This window comes from Siphateles boraxobius, unplaced genomic scaffold (assembly GCF_051911475.1).
Source record: "Siphateles boraxobius isolate OS27281-9 unplaced genomic scaffold, OSU_SipBor_1 12, whole genome shotgun sequence".
Taxonomy (NCBI): Eukaryota; Metazoa; Chordata; class Actinopteri; order Cypriniformes; family Leuciscidae; genus Siphateles; species Siphateles boraxobius.
Genome location: NW_027508722.1, coordinates 27,829,096 through 27,847,445, shown reverse-complemented (window position 1 = coordinate 27,847,445; position 18,350 = coordinate 27,829,096). Strand labels below are relative to the sequence as shown.

At 36.7% G+C, this 18,350-nt stretch overlaps 1 protein-coding gene across 9 annotated transcripts in view; it reads left to right on the top strand.

Annotated features, from left to right (window-relative positions):
* Window positions 1-18,350, top strand: part of phactr4b (phosphatase and actin regulator 4b) — a 52,261-nt gene that overhangs the window by 13,276 nt on the left and 20,635 nt on the right. For 6 of the 9 annotated variants that reach the window (XM_077217300.1, XM_077217273.1, XM_077217308.1 and 3 more), the window contains exons 2-3: window positions 2,400-2,500; window positions 2,930-2,974. In XM_077217300.1, coding sequence (XP_077073415.1) covers window positions 2,962-2,974 — 13 coding nt within the window. In that variant the 5' untranslated portion in view covers window positions 2,400-2,500; window positions 2,930-2,961. Of the gene's footprint in view, window positions 1-2,399; window positions 2,501-2,929; window positions 2,975-10,471; window positions 10,965-16,444; window positions 17,107-18,350 lie in introns of those variants that run through there. The other 3 variants (XM_077217260.1, XM_077217291.1, XM_077217265.1) reach the window with 3 other exon arrangements.

The following is an 18,350-nucleotide window of genomic DNA, read 5'->3' as shown; positions in this document are numbered from 1 at the left end:
TGAATCATTCGGTGACTCAGCCGTTACATGCAGGATAGAAGTAGGGGCTAGCAAACAAAAACAATTACTAGCGTTCATTTTGATCATGGCTTTTCTTGATAACGAAGATGATGTGTGTGGAGCAAGTGGTGGTTTGTTGTTGTCTGTGCTCCTGTTGGTTTTTGATATGACAGTTGTCGTATAGGAGAAGCCACACTGCAGGACTGTGCCTAAACTTCTGACACTGCCATATTTTCGACTGAGGTAAAATTTGATCGCAATGGTCATCGTTAATGGCAGCGAACATGTCAAACTGCCATCAAAGACTTTAGACTTTGGCCTAGAATCAGATTAATTTCTTTCTTAGAATTCTCAAAATTTGTCTCAAAGACCAAATCGTGGCCATAATTGTACAGTGTGAACCCAGCTTTAGATTTATGAAGATCAATTTTGATGTTGTGAAAGGCTGCTTGATTTTTTTCAAAGGAATGTATTGGAGAGCATGTTGCACAGTATTAGTATTCCAGCTGCCTGGTCACTGCATCGTCGCAGCAGTATATCATGTTGTTCTCAATGAGATTTGCATAGGGGACAGCGTGGGCTCCCTGCAGACAAGCTTTTTATAGTGTGTCCACATTCACAAAAATAAAAGCAACAGACTTTTCTCTAAGAGACAAATGGAATCTTTTTTCTTTTCCTCATCCTAAAAGAACAGTGTGATAAGAGAACACTAGCTTTATAATCAGGGGTGATGTAATATTTTTTGCCTTTTATATCAAAATTAACCACAATTGTACATATGAAACTCCAACTTCTTTATAAAACTTAAATGACCAAAACAAAAGCAGGCACTTTAAGACTTCTCTTTTGCATGTTCTTTTTATTTTTACTCGCTTTTCTTATTTTTTAGTTTGTCAAATGTGTGCTTTAGATTTGATCATACAGCCCTCAAGGAAGTCGCAAACCAAATGGTTTTAGGATTATTTTGGTGTCTGAAACCTCAAAAATGTGAGGTTGCAGGGGATAGTGATCATCGCTGAAGCAGGCTGCTTAACTCTAGCAATGCCTGTCTCATGTTTACTGCATTCCTGCCTGCTTAATGTACTTAATCAAAGTCTGTAAAACTTCAGCTGACTGTCATGTTTTATAAGGGACGTACCAGCATCCATGATTGAGCCTGAGTAAGCTCCAATAACTTTATTACTTTAACTGCAACATGGTTGATTTAATGAATTTACGTGTGTGTACAAAATATTGCTGTTTACTATTACGAATTATGATAATAATGGATTTAGGTTTTAATTTTGGTGCTTCCCTATTAATTTTTTTTTTCTTTTTGTGAAAAACAATGTGAAAAACATTCCCAGTTTATTTTAGATTTTTCCAGTATTATGGTTTATTCGCATTTAAAAACAAATCCTTTCAAGCCTTTTTCAGAGCAAATAAAAATAAATTAGTAGAAAAGAAATTAATACTTTTAGTCAGTGTGGTTGAAATAAATTGCTTAAAAAAAAAATGTAATGTCACGGTTTCCACAAAAATAATTGTTGATAATAATAAATGTTTCTTGAGCAGCAAATCAGCATATTAGAATGATTTCTGAAGGATCATGTGACACTGAAGCCTGGAGTAATGATGATGAAAATTCAGCTTTGCTGTCACAATAATAAATAAAATTTTAATTAAATAAGTTCAAATAGAAAACAGTTGTTTTAAATTGTTATAATATTTCAGAATATTACTGTTTTTACTGTAGTTTCGAGCATACAGTATAAATGCAGTTGACCCTTCAACAACAACCCTTCCCTCTAAAACTCTCTATACATCTCTCCTCAATTCATCCATCCTCCACTTCTACTGACAGTCCATTACAGTCTGATGTGCCCTGTCTGTTTTGTGTATCCATCTGTTAGACATTCGCTCATTTTATTTGCCTGTTATCTATCTTTTCCAACAGTGCCTTTCAGATAATTGCCTGCCTTCCATTTGTGGTCATTCCTTCTGGTCTTTTCTCAAGCTCGTGCTATTTTAAACAAACCATTAGCTTTGTCCCAACAACTGTGCAGCCTGGAGGTGTGATACCTGCTTTTTAAAAATGTTTGATGATTGGAAGTTCTTGCCAACTTAATGGTGTGAGACTTGCGACTAATCAGTGTAGGAAGTAGAAACCATCGAATCTCCTTTTTTCTTTTTCAAAGATTAGAAAAGACTACATGAAGCAAAATAACAAGCATCATTCGTAGCATATGAAGCGGTCTTGGACTGAAGCTTTAAAGAACAATGAGAGTACTTGAGAATGCCACACTGTACTTTTCGCTCTGGTGAACCTGTGATCACAGCGAGTGAGGATTTGAAGAGATGTTTGGTCTCAGCTGACCTCCGATCAAGTGAGTTATACACAGTATATATCTATATTACAGGAAACCCCTGGAGATGAGCGATTGCACCCCGTCTGCTGGTCTGAACCCTTGATATAGACGAACAGAGGCACCACGGACGACCACCAATGACCTTCACCACTGTACGTCTGCACGTTCATTCTGAGTAAAATATGTTTTGAAGCTCCCATTTGGTGATTTCAAGAAAGATGTCTGTCCTTTAATGGACCCAAGAAGGAAAACCATTTTATTGTATTTGTTTCTATTATAGTTTTTTTCTATTGTGGTGTTTTATAAGTTTTTTGTCACTAAACCTGAAATATATTTGCAACAGTCTGAAATATATTTGCAACAGTGAATTCTGATTTTGCCAAGGGTAAAGGAGTTTGATTGCATTTAGCGTAAGAACACCCCTTACCAGTGGTAAACTGATTGTAATGCACAGCCTCTTGTGCCTTATTGCTTTATTAAAACTTTTAAATGCCATACTATCTATAATTAGTAATGAGTGGCTCTGTAAAAGATGGACCTGCTTATGTAATTATTATCTGTTTGTTTTGCTTTAATTACAGGATCCATTTATCGTTTTGTCTCAGATTCTGTAATGGAAAATCGAGGTGAGTATTTATTGCCTTGCTTTGCTCTTTCTTGATACTAATGATGCTGAATAATTGAGAAGAAACTGTTCCATTAGTAGATGCCGTTGATTAAGGTCCAGAAACCAATGTGTGATCTTGATTTAACTCGTTTTGGTGCATTCTAACAGTGTTTATTGTCAAAACCACAGTTCCTACACAATTTATATTCTAAGATGCAGCCTTTGTAGTGAAACATTTGTTATTTGTCTGAGAGCAGATTAATGAAGAACAACTGTATTTGATTAAAATGGGATTCTTGTGAAACAAAACGCTGGTAAAGAGCCCTGTGGAAGGAAGGTCATGAAGGCAGTTCCTACCTTGAAAAGATTCGTAGAGCTTGTTTTCCAGGTCATGTCATGTCAAGCTGATTCTCTTCTCTCTCTGTTCTCTCATTCTCTCTCTTTGGAAATGTGCCCAGTGTAGGTGCTTTAACTGGGACAGAGAGAATCAGAGCTTCAGTTCAATCCTTTGAGTCATTTCTTTCCAGTGTAGATGCAAGTGTGTTCTTCTTATTGTGGGGCTGATCTTGGAACAGTTGCAAAGATAACAGATGAGTTGCGAGATGAATAGGTCAGAGTTCTTTTGTGATTGTGATCTATCCAACTTGGATGTACAAATTTTATGTAACATGTCGGAACCATGTAGCACAAAGCTATTTTTGCTAGCTTCTTCTTTTGCTGGCTTTATAGTTTTTGTTCCTTTTGTTGTATTATTGCAGTTTTTCCCTCTTGCTTTCTCTGTATCTGTTGCCCCCCAGTCCAGCATGTGGTTTGGGGATTTCAGCTCCTGCACCACAAGCAGAAAGGATTGTTTGTTCTTTGTTACTTCATCGAAGCCTCAATGTTACATTTTTTGTTCAAATATTTTTGAAAGATGTGTTAATGCTCTATTTTACATGATTTTCTCATCTATAAACTGGGCTTTAAATCAACTAATCGATTTTGCTGCTAGTCAATGCATTGGGTCTGTCAACTAATCATGTCTCTTTAAGTTGCACTTCTTTTATACATGGTAATTGGTAAGATTTTTTTTTTATGTTTTAGAAATATTTATCTCGTACTCACCAAGACTGCATTTTATTTGAAATGTTTTCTATATCTCTATATTTCAAAATGTACAGTTAGGTCCATATATATTTGGACACAGGCACAATTTTTTTTCAGGTATTTACAAAAACATATTCAAGCTATAGGGATCTCCCAGTCACGTGACCCCTAGCCGCGTGTCAGCCATTTTGACGGAATACACCCGTAAGCTACTCAGTGGCAATGGATCTATTATTGGGGGAAAAGAGTATAGAAGTTGTTCTTCTATACTCTTTGTTAGGGGTGAGCCACCCCAAATAATAGATCCATTGCCTTGGGTAATATATATTATTAGTATATTATTATACTAATAATATAATTACATAAAAACGTTTTGACATTGGGCTACAGTGGTTTAGGTAAATGCATTTACCAGTAACGTTACTGACTCTGAAGCTAACTGAGCAGTTCCACGGCTCTCTTCTCTACTCGTTACTACTACTTTAATACTGTTTCTAGCTAATGTTGGTAGTTTTTTTTTTCACTGCTACAAGAAAAACGTAGAAAAATGTAGTCAACCCATACACCAATAGAACCGTGAAAAAATGTACAATAGTTCTATCATAAAGGGCGACAGCTAAACGTTTGATTAACGAATGATTTTATGTTTAAAGCAACAACAACAAAAAATTATATATATATATATATCGTAAAATATGATGACGTGTCCAGCTAAGACAAGCTTATGTTATGCTGAATGCTTGGTAGTGCACACAAACATTGCGGATTTCTATGGCAACAGTGGATTTAACATTTGATCCCGAACTCAGAGAAATCATTCATTCAATTGTGGAATTATGGAATTACAAGATTGTTCACTCTACTGCACTATGTTGGTTTGTATGTCTGACTGTTAAATAAAAAAAATAATAAAAAAAAAGAGAAATCTTTCATTAGCCTTCGAGGGGACAACTTACCTGATCCAAAATGAAGACTGCAAAGCTGCGTGTGTTGAGTTGGAAGCCAAACACCGCCATCAGCGTTTTGCCTGTTTATTCTTGCCAACCACTTTTTTCTCCGTTTTGTTTCTTTTGGGATACGGTATAAAGATATTCCCTTTGTATGATCACGCATCTGATCACATCCAACTGCACAGCATCGCTCGGGCATGATAGAAATATTTCGCGACGAGCTGTATTATCACCTGCGGTATAGCATTTTCTATTCCGTCAAGATGGCTGCTCCAAATGGTGTGACGTCACGTGGGACGTCCCTATAGTTATTTAATGGATATGGGCTGAAAATGCACACTCTCAGGTTTAATTCGAGGGTATTTAAATCCAAATTGGATTTTTGTGATCCCCCTTCCTTCAAAGGACCAAAAGTAATTGGCCAATTGAATGAAAATCGGTTTCATGGACAGGTGTGGACTATTCCTTCATAGTTCTTCATCAATTAAGCAGGTTAAAGGTCTGATTTGATTCTAAGTGTGTTATGTGCATTTGGTATCTATTGCTGTGAACCTACATCATGTGTTCAAAGGTGCTCTCCATGCAAGTCAAACAGGCCATCATTAGGCTTCAAAAACAAAATAAATCTATCCGAAAGATAGCTGGAATATAAGGAGTGGCCAAATCAACAGTTTGGTACATTCTGAGAAAAAAAATAATGCACTGGTGAGCTCAGCAACTTAAAAAAAACTGGACGTCCACAGAAGCAACAGTGATAGAAGACTGCAGGATCCTCTCCATGATAAAGAAAAACCCATTCACAATATCCAGCCAAGTGAAGGACAATCTCCAGGAGGTTGTCAAAGTCTACAGTCAAAAGAAGACTTCACGAGAGCAAATACAGAGGGTTCACCACAAGGTGTAAACCATTCATAAACATCAAGAATAGAAAGGGCAGATAAGACTATGCCAAAAAACTTCTAAAAAAGCCTGACCAGTTCTGGAAAAGCATTCTTTGGATGGATGAAACTAAGATCAACCTTTACCAAAAAGACGGGAAGAAAAAAGAATGGAGAAGGCTTGTAACAGCTCATGATCTAAAGCATACAACGTCATCTGTAAAACATGGAGGCAGTGTGATGACATGGGCATGCATGGCTTCCAGTGGCACTGGATCACTGGTGTTTATTGATGATGTGACAGAAGCAGCCGGATTAATTCTGAAGTGTATAGGAATACACTGTCTGCCCAGATTCAGCCAAATGCAGCAAAGTTGGTTGGAAGGCGCTTCACGGTATGATCACGGACAATGATCCAAAACAAAAAAGCAACCCAGGAGTTTTTTTAAGGAAAAGAAGTGGGAAATTCTGCAATGGCCGAGTCAATCACCTGATCTCAACCCGATCGAGCATGCATTTCACTTACTGAAGGCAAAACTAAAGGCAGAAAGACCCATGAACAAACAACAACTGAAGACAGCTGCAGTTAATGCCTTGCAAAGCTTCACAAAGCAGGAAACCCAGTCTTTGGTGATGTCCATGAGTCATTGTCTGCAAAGGATTCTCAACAAATTATTAAAAATAAACATTTTTTTCTTTGATTATATTAATTTGTCCAATTACATTTGAGCCTCTGAAAATGGGGGGACTGTGTATAAAAATGGCTGCAGTTTCTAAAATGTTTACTTTATTTTTGTTCAACCTCTTGAATTTAAATCTGAATATCTACACTTCAAATTAATCCAGATTTTTTCATTTAAATGTTATTCTGGTGGCATACAGAGCCAAAGGTATGAAAATTGTGCCTGTGTCCAAATATATATGGACCTAACTATTTTATTGTTGTGATGGCAAAGCTGAATTTTCAGCATCATTACTCCGGTCTTCAGTGTCACATGATCCTTCAGAAATCATTCTACTATGCTGTAACACCTTTGTTTTTGTAACACCTTTGATTAAAAAAAAAAACATACTAAGCCCAAACTTTTGAAAGGTAGTTGGAGGGTTTTTTCAACAGTAAACGGTAACAAGATATTTAAAATGGATAAGTTCACCTACAAATTAACATTTTGTCATCTTCTCACCCTCATATCATTCATAAACAGCTTGCATTTCTTTGTGCATTTCCATTTCCATTTGGGCTCCAAACAACATTTGTCACATTGTGTTATACAAAGAAAGTCAGTCAAACAGTTTTGAAACAACACGAGGATGAGTCAGCAACAAAATTTATAATTTTCATTTTTGTGTGAACTATTCCTTTCAGTAACCATGCTAAACTATAAACAATAAGCTAGCTGGAAGGGTTGTCACATTACCAAAATGTCAGTAGTCTGTACCAAAACCAGTAAAATTGTGTGGTTCTCAGTATCAATTTCAGTACCAGAGAAAACCTGTTGTCCCCTTTCTTTTCTCTCGTCCATTCATCAAGTCATCGCAGTTTCCAATTCAATCTTGCATTTAAATAGTTGTCAATTCAGAAACTTTGCAGTGTACTAAACAGCATGAAAAACTAAATTTGTGTTCAGATGAATGTGGATGGACAATAAACAAAAAGCAAGAATAAGAGACCTTATAATCACTAAGGTTGTCTATCTCTAGTGGGTCACGTTAAACAAAACCTTGTGCATTTTCAGCGGTGTTAAGTGGATTGTAATTGGCTCAACTGATTGTGATTGGCTACAATGGTTAACGCTTGTAAAAACAGAGACCGCTCAAACAAACAGCCTTTTTTTTAATTTTGGTAAAGGTACTAATTTTACATTTACATTTATTCATTTAGCTGACACTTTTATCCAAAGCGACTTACAATTGCTATATATGTCAGAGGTCGCACGCCTCTGGAGCAACTAGGGGTTAAGTGTCTTGCTCAGGGACACATTGGTGTCTCACAGTGGATTCGAACCCCGGTCTCTTAAACCAAAGGCATGTGTCTTATCCATTGCGCCATCACCACCCCCAATTTTACAGCTTGTGTGTTGCTATTTTTATTTAGTCGACAGTTAAAGTGAAGGTTGTTTTAAAATTTTCATCCTTGAGATTATTCCTTATTAATTATTAAATAAAGTTAATTCTAATGAATGTTGAGATCACAGATACTGATTAGTTTTCCTATATGCTTGTGTCCAAAAGCGTTAAGAGTTTAACATCAGGGGAGCCTTTCCTTCAATTGTGGGTGAAGTCACCTGAACATACCTTTGCAGCATTTTATTGCTGGTATTCATTTGTGAACTAATGAAGGTCCAGTAATGTACACCTGATCTCTTGAATTGAACATCCTCCTAAGATTTGAAAGGAAATTAGGTCAAATCTCTTACATGAATCATTATATTCTTTTGCGATCCATCTGGCTGTGTTTGAACACAAGAACATGTCCTCAGGCTCTATGATCATTACACAGGGTCATGCATGGTGACCAAAGATCTGGAGCATTCTTGATCACAGGGAGGATGTGGTCAATGACTGAGGTTTCTCATCTAAAAGAAGCTTTTATATACACATAGATTCAATGCAGGGGTTTGGGACAGAATCGCTTTGTTATACACTGTGGAATGAGAAGTAATTTCTGGCTGTAGAAAATGGTATTAGGAGTGCGATCTGCTGTAGTCAAGTTACACAGCTACACACGTCCACATTCCCGTTTTCTGCTAATGTACTCTGCTGGATAAAATTGCATTCTTAGAATTCCTGTGGATGAAGATTTGCTGAAGTGAATTACCCTCTGCTCCGTGCAGAGCGCAGGAGTCCAGATCCGCTGATGACTGAGTGTATACTAATAGATTTAATGTTCGAGTTAAAGAGAGGGTTTGTTTAGGGGAAAGACTTCAGTATCAATCTTATAGGGACAATTCACCCAAAAATAAATTGTAATTGTTTACTCTCTATTCCAGACCTGTCTGACTTTCTTTCCTCTGTGGAACACAAAAGTAGAAATGCTGAAGACTGTGCTGCCCGCTCTTTTCCATGCAATTGCAATGAATGGAGTGGAGCTTTCAAGCTTCGCAAAGGACACAAAAGTATTATAAAAATAGTTTATGTAACCTGTCCACAATATTCCAAGTCTAACATTTACACCAGCATTCAAAAGTTTTGGGGTCGGTAAGATAGAATTTTAATTCAGTAAAGATGTTTATGTTGTTATAAAAGTGTTCTTTTGAACTTTCTATTCATAAAGAATCCTAAAAAAAGTATGACTGTTTCCACAAAATCATTGAGCAAAACCATTTTTAACTGTGATAATAGTCAAATCTTGAGCACCCTGAATAATGATTTCAGAATGATTATGTGACACTGAAGAATTCCAGCTTTGCCATAATAGAAATAAATGACTATATACAGTATATAAATTAAATGTATTTTAAAATATATTTTAAAGGGTTTGTTCACCCAAAAATTAAAGTTCTGCCATCATTTACTCACCCTCGTGTCGTTCTAAACCTGTAAGTCTTTCGTTCATCTTCGGAACACAAATGAAGATATTTGTAATAAAATCTGAGCAGTTTCTGTCCCTCTATTGACAGCTACGCAACTACTACTTTGAGGCTTAAAGTTCATAAAGAGATTGTAATACTAATCCATATGAATTGAGCAGTTTAGTCCAATTTTTCTAAGAGACACAATCACTTCATACATTGAACATATTTAATTTAGGCTTTTATTCACATATAAACATTCGTCAACTCGCACATCAGTTATGGTAAACGGAGTTTCATTCTGTGTTACGCAGCACGTTTGAGCTTCCACAAGAACAAATGAGGTTTGTTCTCGCGCTTCAAGCATGCATGGGTTAGCTTCTGTTTATCTTCACTGATCAATGTTTATATGCGAATAAAAGCCTAAATTCAATCTGTTCATCATGTAAAGGGATTGTGTATCTTCTGCTCAATTCATATGGATTAGCTTTACGACCTCTTTATAAACGTTTTAAAGCTGTCAATTGAGGGACAGAAATCGTTTCGATTTTATTTGTGATCCGAAAATAAACGAAACTCTTAATGGATTTGGAACAATATGAGGGTGAGTAAATGATGACAGAATTTTAATTTTCAGGTGAACTAACCCTTTAATAGAAAAGAGTTATTTAAAATCATATATCATAATCAAACATGTATCATATATTTAAATTCATAATTTCATATTTCATGTGTTTTCATAATCAAGATATCAAACATACTAGATGCCATAACATTTCTATGGTGTCAATCATCGCAATTTCGGAAGTGAGTCATATTCAGTACACACACTACTGATACTTTCCAGTGTGTACGTGGCCAAGGAAAGGTTATCCAGGGTTTTCTTTGTAATGTCGGTGAAATTTCAAATTTCATTTCAAATTTTGGCTAACGTGATGTGTTAAGAGTATTTTTGATGATCATTCAGATGTCAGTTCCTCTTTCTTTTGTATTCTCCATAACCACAAAGTCAAATGTCTGCCCAGCTGATATACCATTTCTCCCTCCGTCGGCAGAACTTCCCTTTAATCCCTTGCTCTTTTTTTTCTTTGCTTTTCATTAGAACTCATACGCAAGCGCGCACACACACTCACTTTGCACTTTGACCTCTGCTTTAAGGAATGATAGGCATCCGTTGGCGTCTACGCTGATCTGCTTTGCTTGCTCCTTTATGAAGTGGAGGGAGAGATAGTGGAGTGAGAGAGGGAGAGGGGGTGGAGAGAGTTGCAGAAGGAGGGTTGAAGGACACTGGAAGAAAAGAAAGGTAGTTGGCATGAGATCCACTCAAAGAAAAGAGAGGAGCTTGGAAATATTGTGGGTTGGAAAGTGGAAAGAAACATGAGAGCGACACTCGGTGACAGGAAACAAGTCCTTTGAAACTAAAAAAGGAAAGGCAGAAGACTTTTGGGTATCCTGAATTGCTGCTGTTGTGCACTGGGTTGCACCTGGGCAGGAGCTGCAAACAGAGGCCCTTATAGGGGGCTGGAGCATGGGACAGACGTTCCCTCTAGAGACGGCACCTCGAAACTCCTGCGCACACTTGGGTGAGTCAAGAAAACACTTCAAAAATCAGCATTTTAGGACATTGTTGGCAGCTTCAGACAAGAAGGTACTTCCTAGTAGCCAAATTAATCATGTTGTCTTCTAAGATAACTTGTAGCCAAAATAGAAGGCGGCATCACATGTAGGCAGTCCTTTATGAAGAATGCAATCGCAGAACGCACTACGACAAGTGGATTTAAAAAATGGCGTTGGAGTTGAAGCAATGAGAAATGTTGATTTATAAATGCTTCTTGACATTCAATATTGAATTTTTTATAACTAAAATTATAATTTAAATGAATTAGTATATTTGAGAGTGCTTAATTTAAAATATTATTATATAATATTATTATATTTTATTTTGTTATTTTACCCATTTACATTTATTTACATTTTTGTTTGTGCTACTTATCCACTATTTCCTGTGAATGTGCAAGACTTGAATTCATTAGCCGTTATAGGTAAATAACTAAAGGAATAACAAAAGTTGTAGTAAACTGTAAAACTATTATTATTGTGGTTAGAATAATACATTTAAATATGATAGCATAAACCTAAACCTAAAATCTTGAAATTTTCAATATTTATATATTTAAATATTTATATTTGTTAGAATATCTTGCTCTTAAAATGACTAAACATCTGAGGTTCCAAAACAGTTAAACGACTGTCTTAGAAAGCAGCTGCCAATGTTGGCAGTAAGCACTAAGGCAGCTCACTAGGTTTTAGAAGCATTAAGCTCTGCAAGCATTACCTTGGCTTGACTTCATCACAACAGGAACTGGCTATGACTAAGAAACAGTTACCGGTTTGATGTAAACCACATTAAAATTTAAAAGGGTTAGTATTACACTTTCATATTTAAATTATTTTTAATATCCTATTTGATTATACCACAATTTAAAAAAATCTCATGGTAAATACCATCCAGCATTAAAGTCACAATGAAATCAAAATTTACTATTCTTATTTTCTTATTATTTTTGAAAAATGAATGTGCCCTTGTAATCTTTAATCAAAATGACTTCTCCCTCTTGCAGCGGCATCTCTTTTATTTTCTGATGTGTTTTTTTAAGTACGACGGCTGGACAACCTGTCACTCACATGAGATCACAGCGATAGCAAACTACAACAATCCAATTAATTCCTGAAGGACAAAATCAAGTCCCGCCTTTTTTTTTTTTTTTTTTCTTGTCTGAGAAGCCATTTCACTTAAATATACATCACAATAGGAAAGACATTCAAAACTTCTGTTTATATGTAGGGTAGGCAATTTTTGGAGCAGCTAGCAACAGTGAGCTAGCTTTGAAAGCATAAGATCCCACCCTCCCTTTAGAGCGCTCTCGAAAGCCACGTCTTGTTCAAAAGACATGAACATGTACAGTAGAGTTTGCAAAGCATCTCGAGATGAGGGATGGCGTTAAACTACCTCATGTCTCAAAGCATATAACATTACAATATAATAAACATAAAACAACTTAAAGAGCACTGACCTGTATCTGACTGCTGCCAATTCATTCTGGCGGTGATAGTGTTGCCATTGAAACACTTAAATTCGAGTCACGATTCACAAACCGCTCCGAGTATAACGTCACAGGTTTCCAATTCCATCTCTTCCACATTACAGTAGTTATGGTGTGTACACAGCATAAGCGTGTTGTTTTGGTTCAGGGGAACTGTAAAAGGTGGCTGCTGTTTCGGTTGCGGACGGTGCTCGTTGACTGATGGCGATCTAATAGCATGAACCACGCTGATGACATGTGATGTCTGCACGAGCAGGGTGCACTGAGGTCCGAATGCAATGATTGGACGAACATTTTATGGTCCTACGCCTTCCATAGATGAGATATACATAAAGACAACTTGGTCAAGGGTTGAAGAATGTCGGAAACCAAAAAGTTGATGAACCCCATTGACTTCCAAAGTATTTTTTTACATACTATGGAAGTCAATGGGGTCCATAAGCTGTTTGGTTAACTATATTCTTCTAAATATCTTCTTTTGTGTTCAACAGAACAAAGAAATTCATACAGGTTTGGAACAACTTGAGGTTGAGTAAATAATGACAGAATTTCATTTTTAGGTGAACTATCACTTTAAATTAGTGTTTGCTAACAGGATGTGAGGAGACTTTCAACCAGCATAACAAAAAAAATGTTTCTGGAACAAATTTCGATACCCTTACTTTAATGCTGACTTTAGGCAAAGTTAGCAATAATCTCACATTGTTTATTTGTGGAGAAAAGCCTGAAGTCTGAATCACGATGATCTTAAAGTTTCCCCCAGTGCAGGGTGTGAGACTCCACCGATAGTGATGACAAACAAGGAGACAAAGCACAGCTGACATTCGGTTACTGCACAGAGGAAGCAATCAAGTCTTTAATGTTCCTCAGCCAAACAGCACGGCTAGGTTCAATGTCACAATACAGGCGTCTTTGTTCTTTTGGCGGAATCCGCTCACTGTTCGCTCTGCTGACACTGTATTTGTTTCCAGTGGTATTTTCCTTGCAGCAAAATGTCAATTCGCTGTAAGCAACTGAAACTTGTTACCCCTACAACAATGTGTCCAATTGAAGCTTAACCTCAGACAAATAGGGATGGGTCAAAATGTTGTCCAACAACTGACTATTTTATCTATGCGTGTTATCTATGTGTTATCTAGGGCTTATACAATATTTATATTATTTTTAAATGTATATAATTATAAATGTAAGTGCATATTTTTTAATATTAATAAAATAAAATTGTAATTTAGATTTTTTTTTAATAATTATAATTTTTTTTTTTTTTCATTTTTCAATTCAATTCAAATTTATTTGTATAGCGCTTTTCACAATACACATTGTCTCAAAGCAGCTTTACAGAAAGTGCATTTTGGAAATGTACATAGAAAAATACAGTCAGTTAATCATGTATTAATTTATGGCATAACATATCTCCGGCTTTGAGTCGTCTCTTCACAGGCGTCGAGTCGTCTCTTCACAGGCGTTGGGGGATCTGAAGTCTCCGTGAGAGGCTGGATACAAACTGGAGCTGACGAACGCTATCTACACTAGCGTCCCGAGATAACAGCAGAAAGGCAGATGGGAAATAATTAGCATAGCTGATGTTCATAATGTTAATGCATTCGAACTGATTCAGCAGTAGTATTATTTTTAACAATATAATATAGAATTTTTTATTTTAAATGTATATATTACATAATACATTGTATTTTACTTTGTTTCAATTGGCATGTTAGACGGTTTCAGAGTAAAACCCTTCTCGAAAACGTATGATATTTTCTATTCATGCCCACAACTACAGCCATATATATTCAGTTAATCGTCTTTGCCCATAGCATATGTCTTATGTGGTATTTTGAGTTTAACTTTTTAAAACACGTCTTGAGACCCCTGCATTCTGTTCCTTTGTTACACACCTATGTTTTGAACTTGTGTTTGTTTAGTTTGTTTCTGAACACAAGAATGCATCTTATGTAAAAGCCCCCCGATGCATCTGATTTTTTGTCTTTTCTAATATGCTTTTTTGGATTATTTGAAGCACAGCTTTGAGAACTATACATTTAAGACATCTGACAAGCAAGGCTGTCTGGAATGAGAGCCTGTAGTTATTTGTGCATATAAAGCAATGCATAAGGGGGTGGTGTGTAGCGGCAGGGCAGTGATTGACTCTTCATGGTTTCTCCCTGTGGAGACAGACTGTTACATAATGAAACAAGCTGCTCCAGGCTGAATGCCGGCCTTATTTCAGACAACACAACTGCCTACACACTCCTCCTCTCATTTGCTTAGCATATACACCTCAATACTCTGGCTCTGGAGTTGCATGTACATGCACACTAGTCGACTAGTCGGTGGGTTGCCTGAATGACAAGTCAACTAATCGGTCTCAAGGACCTGTATCTGGTGCACCTGCCTCGATCGGATATGTTTGTTTGAGGCCGGTTACATAAGATGTGCTAAAAAAAAAAAACCGCTTCACGGTGAGCAACATAATGCAAGGGACTTAAATGGTGTTTTAAAAAATGTAGCTTGTTAAAAGTCCAACATTTGTGAGTGAAGGTTAAAAAAACGTATGTGATGTGGCTGGGCTGTATAAAATGGCTTTGAGTTCTTGCTGTTCTGCTTAAGTGCTTGATTGTTTCAGTCTAGTTAGGTAATGTAGCTCATTCAGATCACTTGGCCATAGAAGGAAAGTTGAGTTTGAGTTTTTCTAGTTTTATTTATTTGTTGTGTTATAGGGCTGGGTATCAGCAGCTACCTTATGACATCACAATTAGTGTTGTCAAATCGATTAACTGCGATTAATCATCACATGAGTTAACGTGTGTGTTATAGTATATTGACAGCACTAATCACACATTTTTTTATTTGACCTGATTTTAGATTTTAGGATAGCAAAAGATTTAGGCCCTTTTCCTTTAAAAATGAACACATTTTTATATTTCATGTTGTCTATTTCAATGTTGTCATGCCTTTTTTATTTTTGGTTTTCAGATTTGTTTTATTTGTATTTTTAGTGGAGATTTTAATAGAAATGGAAATATTGTACTGTAGGAAATTATATAGATGATCACAAAAATGCAGTACCATTTAAAGTTTTGGGGTCATTAAGTTTTTTTTTTTTTTTTTTAAGAAATCAACTTTTATGCAGTAACAATGCTCTAAATTGATCCAGTGACAGTAAAATGTTTATATTACAAAAAGGGTACTTCAAATGAATGCAGGTTTTTTTGTACTTTTTTCAAAAAATTATTATTATTATTATTATCAAATCAGCATCTTAGAATGATTTTTGAAGGGTCATGTGACACTGCAGACTGGAGTAATGGTGCTGAAAATTCAGCTTTGCCATCAGTAGTGGCAAAATGTACAGTAGTCAACATTTGGAAAAAACGTCATCAAAGTTGTCTTTAGACAAGAACGGGTTTTGTTGTAATTCATCTATAACTTTGATGAAAGGTTTTGATCCACTTCAAATGTGGAATACTGTATATAAAAAATGGTTCATTTAAATTGTAATAATATTTCACAATATTACTTTTTACCTGCATCTTTGATCAAATAAATGCAGCCTTGGTGAGCATAAGAGACTTCCTTAAAAAAGTCTTACCAACTTTTAACTAAAAGTTTTGAAACTTTTGAATGGCAGTGTAAATACAAATTTACAGATGCAAGAAAAACAGTTGCACTCTGTCCATATATAATTGTTTCAGCAGTCTGTCTGATAGAATAAAGTACACATCAGTGAACTCAAATGCACATCAGTAAATGCATGTCATGTTTGTTTTCTCTGCCGTTGTCTGTTTTCCTGTTTCACACTGTGGTGGACCGTGGTAGGGGGTCGTTTTCGGTTCTTTTCACCTCTTATTCCCCCCACCCCCCTCCCCGTTTCAGGATCAGGGTGGAGTGCCGTTTCCTCCCTCTGTTTCCCAGGCCTCGCCCCCCTCTGTTTTCCAAGGCAATCTGAATCTCTCCCTGACATTAATGCACAGCCTTTGCACGGATCATTCGTTAAACGACACCTCACTCACATCTTTTGTGTTTTGTATAATTTGGAACCCTGTCTTCCGGATCTGTTTCCTACTGGTTCACTTATCTTGCCGCTATTAGTGATGTCTGATCCATTAAGGGCTAATTTCTTGACTCAAGCTGCTCATGCTCAAGTTTAATGCAGCTGGATGATATCTGCGTAACACATTGCTCTGTTTGCTCACCGAATTCAGTGGTTGTGCGTCATTCGCTGATTGTCTTTCCAAAGGCTGGGGCTTCTGGCCGGCTGTGCTTCTAGGATATGATCATGGATATGTAGTCGAGTGCTGGTGTTTCTTAGCTTTTTTCTGGATGGTGTTCCCTGTTTGTTTGACATTAGGAGTCCGTATTCTGACTTTTACACTCCTCATGTACTCATGTACACAGTTTGAGTTGTGAGACTGCCTATTCCTCAGAAAGCATCTTCCATTTGAACTGTCCGATATATGGTTGTGTTCAGTGACATTGTGCTCTAGGACTGTAACTTTTTTCATTTGTTCTCCTACTTCAACATTTGCACTTTTTTTGGGATTTGGAAAAACCAAACCGGAAATAGAAGTGGACGCTTGTATGGCTTGCTGCTTTCAAAGCCATGGCAGCTGGAGTCCAGGTAGACTGATACATTTACACACTAAAATGAAGTAATGGGGGACTTATTAGTGTTTTAACAATTAAGGATCAATTTGGACATGTTTTCCGAACCTCGTGAGTCTTAATTTGTCTGTTTTAGCTTCTTTGCTCTAATGTGTTTTCCTCCCAGTTGATTTGTGGATTGCAGGTGTTGGTTGCCTATATTTGTACTTATATAACAGCAGTGTTTCCCCTAGAAATTTTTCCAGCAGCGGTGCTGTTATGTGCCCGAGGTTGTTACCAAGCCGCGCGTGGTGGGGTCCGGGGGCATGCACCCTGGAAGATTTTTTTTAAAAATAACCCCTTAAACCATGACTTCTGGCAAGTTTTGTGGATAGAAATGGACATTTTGAGAAAAACAAATATGACATACCTTCAACTGATTCAAGGCATCATTATTGCAGCACGTACCTTGAACTGCAGTCACAAACAGAAACCTTCATTTTATAATCTTAGACAGGATTGTTCATGTTTTCTTTTGTGTTCATTTCCAGCTTGGTAGAAATTGTTTAGGGGAAAAATGAAACGGCACAACCCAGAAAAAGATTATTTACAATTTATTGAAAATTTTATCTTAATGGGAAAGGCCACACCCGATCTGTGAGCACTTAATTTTTCTGGGCTTTTTATAGAAGATCTCTTGGTAATTGAATGATATTGTCGGGGTATTTTATGTTTTTGCAAGAAGTCTTATGCTCATCTAGCCTGCATTTATTTAATCAAAAATACAGAAAAAACAGTAGCCTAATATAGTGAAATATTATTACATGATGTTCTTTTTAACTTTTTATTAATCAAAGAATCTTTAAAAAAAAAAAAAAGAGCATCACGTATCATCATATTAGAATGATTTCTGAAGGACACCAACAAGTTTAGTAGACTCATCTGAAAAATTAAATATGATTTAACGTTAACTATCAGGACTATGAGCAGTAGTTGATACTTCCTCGTCTTCATGGAGAGCGCAGTTCGTACCGCTTTCTCCTTTCCACAAGCGCTTGCTCTCCCGTCGCGTCTGTCGTTGCTATGCAACCATGAACAGAGGCGCGCTTGAAAAAACGAACGCGCCGGCCGCATTTGAAATAATGAATTTGCACGCGCAAAAAACGTGCTATGTGAACGGCCCCTTATGGCAACGTGACATTAGTCTAATCTAAAATATTTCCATATGTGGCTCTTTCCTCCTTGTTAACAAGGGGATTCAGAGCCACTGCATGCAGCGCC